The sequence below is a fragment of the Emiliania huxleyi genome (assembly GCF_000372725.1).
Source record: "Emiliania huxleyi CCMP1516 chromosome Unknown EMIHUscaffold_14, whole genome shotgun sequence".
Classification (NCBI taxonomy): Eukaryota; Haptophyta; order Isochrysidales; family Noelaerhabdaceae; genus Emiliania; species Emiliania huxleyi.
Window position 1 is genome coordinate 869,392 of NW_005201192.1, and position 2,534 is coordinate 871,925.

At 68.2% G+C, this 2,534-nt stretch overlaps 1 protein-coding gene across 1 annotated transcript in view; it reads left to right on the plus strand.

Moving 5' to 3' along the window:
- EMIHUDRAFT_201673 (hypothetical protein) overlaps nucleotides 1-2,531 on the plus strand; it is a gene marked incomplete at both ends in the record, with an annotated part of 3,531 nt that extends 1,000 nt beyond the window's left edge. Inside the window, 9 exons of the mRNA XM_005787900.1 lie at nucleotides 413-482; nucleotides 651-704; nucleotides 1,114-1,155; nucleotides 1,234-1,305; nucleotides 1,383-1,430; nucleotides 1,707-1,748; nucleotides 1,831-1,928; nucleotides 2,003-2,027; nucleotides 2,400-2,531. Of these exons, the coding sequence (XP_005787957.1) occupies nucleotides 413-482; nucleotides 651-704; nucleotides 1,114-1,155; nucleotides 1,234-1,305; nucleotides 1,383-1,430; nucleotides 1,707-1,748; nucleotides 1,831-1,928; nucleotides 2,003-2,027; nucleotides 2,400-2,531 (583 nt within the window). The remainder of the gene's footprint in view (nucleotides 1-412; nucleotides 483-650; nucleotides 705-1,113; nucleotides 1,156-1,233; nucleotides 1,306-1,382; nucleotides 1,431-1,706; nucleotides 1,749-1,830; nucleotides 1,929-2,002; nucleotides 2,028-2,399) is intronic.
- Nucleotides 2,532-2,534: the final 3 nt, after the last annotated feature.

Here is a 2,534-nt window from a genome sequence, read left to right on the forward strand (position 1 = left end):
CACCTCCCCCGTCGCCGCCCGCTCCCTCACCCCCTCCGCCGTCCCCACCACCGCCATTGCCCCCGCCGCCAAGCCCGCCGCCCCTGGCTGATCGGTCGTACTGATCGCCCCCTGCCCTTCATCACCATCACCGCAAAGCATCAGCATGATAAGTCCTCGCGCCGTCGTCAGCATCACCATCATCGTCACCGTCTTCACCAGCATCCTCGCCCCCATCCTCATCACCATCCTCATCACCATCCTTGTCACCATCCTCATCGCCACCCTCGTCAACATCATCATCAACAACGTCACCTTCTTCTTCATCGTCGTCGTCAACATCCTCCCCTTGATCGTCTTGACGCAGGCTGCTGCCCATTCATCCCATCCCTCGAATGCTCGGGCAACCCCGCGCTGCTCATGAGGCTCGTAGGGGTGGAGAGCCCGGGGCGAGCCGAGAGGGACCTGGCCTCGAGCAGGCGCGCAGCTCGCGCACGCTCTCTGTGTGCACCGACACCGTGGCCTGCCCGGAACCTTCCCGGAACCTTCCAGAAGGTGGGCCCTTGAACTTTCTCGGAACCTTCCCGTAGGTGCTGCTTCGCCCGGACGAGGCAAAAGGACCCTCCCTCCACCCCCTCCCCCACTCTGACGCCCCGCCCCTGCTTGTGTAGGCGACGACGCTCTCCGTGCCGGACAACATCTGCTACATCGCGGACCAGCTCTTTGTTCGCTGCGTGCGGCGGTCGCGCCTCGGGTCTCTCCGCGCTCACCTCCGACTTCTCCACCGCCGATTCCGTCATCGACAAGAAGAATGGTTGGTACGAGTCCCTCATCACCATCATCACCATCGTCATCATCGTCATCCTCGGTCGCTGCCGCTTCCCTCGCAGTACGAGGTCCCCCCCCTTCCCCCCTCCAGATCGTCTTCCCCCCCTCCGCCCGCCCGCCTTCCCGCCTGCCTCCACCCTTCTCCTCGCCCTCGCTCAGGCCCGCGTCGCCATCTCCGGCATGCCGGCAGCCCACTTCACCGTCGCCTCCTCGGTCGCTGCCGCTTCCCTCGCAGTACGAGGTCGGCGTACCGTCTGCGCGTACCTGCTCGAAGGCCTACAACCGCACCGCGGCGGCTTGTCGCAGGCGACCACCGAGTGCTACACGGACATCGCGGACGAGAGTGCGGTGCGCCGCTGCGTTACCGCCCCGTGGGTGCCTCCCATTCAAGCACTTGGATGACGCACCGGCTCCCCGCCGGCACAGGGCGTTCGCGCTGTCGCTGTCACGTCTCGGCCCGTCCTCGACATCGACCCGACCGCCGTCATCGCCGCTCCAGTCGACGCGGCGTTCGACCCGGCCATGTGTGCGCGAGAAGCCTACGCGGCGCTCTTCGGGCTCGTCCCCGCATCGAGGACGGGCTCTCAGCTCTCATGAAGGGCGGCGGGCCGTGTCCGGAGAAGGTGCCGGCCGCGGCGCCCTCGCCCCTCCCTCCCCCCACCCCCCCCCCCTTCCCCCCCTCCAGATCGTCTTCCCCCCTCCGCCCGCCCGCCTTCCCGCCTGCCTCCACCCTTCTCCTCGCCCTCGCGCAGGCCCGCGTCGCCATCTCCGGCATGCCGGCAGCCCACTTCACCGTCGCCTCCTCGGTCGCTGCCGCTTCCCTCGCAGTACGAGGTCGGCGTACCGTCTGCGCGTACCTGCTCGAAGGCCTACAACCGCACCGCGGCGGCTTGTCGCAGGCGACCACCGAGTGCTACACGGACATCGCGGACGAGAGTGCGGTGCGCCGCTGCGTTACCGCCCCGTGGGTGCCTCCCATTCAAGCACTTGAATGACGCACCGGCTCCCCGGCGGCATGCACAGGGCGTTCGCGCGGTCACTGTCACGTCTCGGCCCGTCCTCGACATCGACCCGACCGCCGTCATCGCCGCTCCAGTCGACGCGGCGTTCGACCCGGCCATGTGTGCGCGAGAAGCCCTACGCGGCGCTCTTCGGGCTCGTCCCCGCATCGAGGACGGGCTCTCAGCTCATGAAGGTCCGGCACCGTCGACGCCACCACTGTCAGCACGGCCGCCGTCATCGCCGCCGTCATCTCCGTCGCCGTCACCGCCGCCGCCGTCATCACCGCCTCCATTGACGCCGCCGCCGTCATCGCCAACGCCGTCAGTATCGATGCCGCCAGCACGGCCGCCGCTCTCGCCGCCTCTCTCGTCGCCGCCGCCCTCGCCGATTTCCTCTCACGCCGCCGTCATTGCCGCCGCCGTCAGCACTGTCGCCGTCATTGCCGCCTCCATCGACGCCGCCGCCACCGCCGCCACCGCCACCACCGCCACCACCGCCGCCTTCGTCGACGCCCTCGCTGATGCCCTCGCGGCGGCGGCCCTGTCGCATCGCTCATCACCAACACCAATGCCGCCGGTATCACGACGCAGAGCGAGCCCATGCCGCTTTACGAAGCGATTGCCCCGCAGGGCTTACAGGTGCCGGGCTACTCTTCGCCGAAAAACTCTTTGGGGAAGGCTGGCATCCTGTCCGGCAGAACACGTTTGCCTCACGGATCGTAATGT